The 432-nt window shown below is 68.8% G+C and overlaps 1 protein-coding gene across 1 annotated transcript; it reads right to left on the bottom strand.

Annotated features, from left to right (window-relative positions):
* Nucleotides 1–79: 79 nt before the first annotated feature.
* Nucleotides 80–429, bottom strand: LOC103253628 (histone H3-like; the record flags this gene model as incomplete). Its single annotated transcript, XM_008051884.1, has 1 exon — nt 80–429. A coding segment is annotated over one exon (291 nt), but the record flags the coding sequence as incomplete, so codon positions are not given.
* Between the last annotated feature and the right edge of the window lie 3 nt (nt 430–432).

Here is a 432-nt window from a genome sequence, read left to right as displayed (position 1 = left end):
GGGCATTATCCCACGCCCCGACCCCGGAAGACACGAGGGACGCAAGCGGCACAGCTCCCTCCGGGTGCTGCTGTGGGTGGCTCTGAAAAGAGCCTTTGGGGACGATGGAACCTCCAGCCGAGCGCGCACGCGCGCCTCCTAGGCCCGCTCCCCGCGGATGCGGCGGGCCAGCTGGATGTCCTTGGGCATGATGGTCACGCGCTTGGCGTGGATGGCGCACAGGTTGGTGTCTTCGAACAGCCCCACCAGGTAGGCCTCGCTGGCCTCCTGCAGCGCCATCACGGCCGAGCTCTGGAAGCGCAGGTCCGTCTTGAAGTCCTGCGCGATCTCGCGCCCCAGCCGCTGGAACGGCAGCTTGCGGATCAGCAGCTCGGTGGACTTCTGGTAGCGCCGGATCTCGCGCAGGGCCACGGTGCCGGGCCGGTAGCGGTG

Source organism: Carlito syrichta, unplaced genomic scaffold (genome assembly GCF_000164805.1).
Source record: "Carlito syrichta isolate Samal-C Ts95f unplaced genomic scaffold, Tarsius_syrichta-2.0.1 Scaffold241562, whole genome shotgun sequence".
Classification (NCBI taxonomy): Eukaryota; Metazoa; Chordata; class Mammalia; order Primates; family Tarsiidae; genus Carlito; species Carlito syrichta.
The sequence above is the reverse complement of the archived record's forward strand: the minus strand, read 5'-3'. Positions and strand labels throughout refer to the sequence as shown.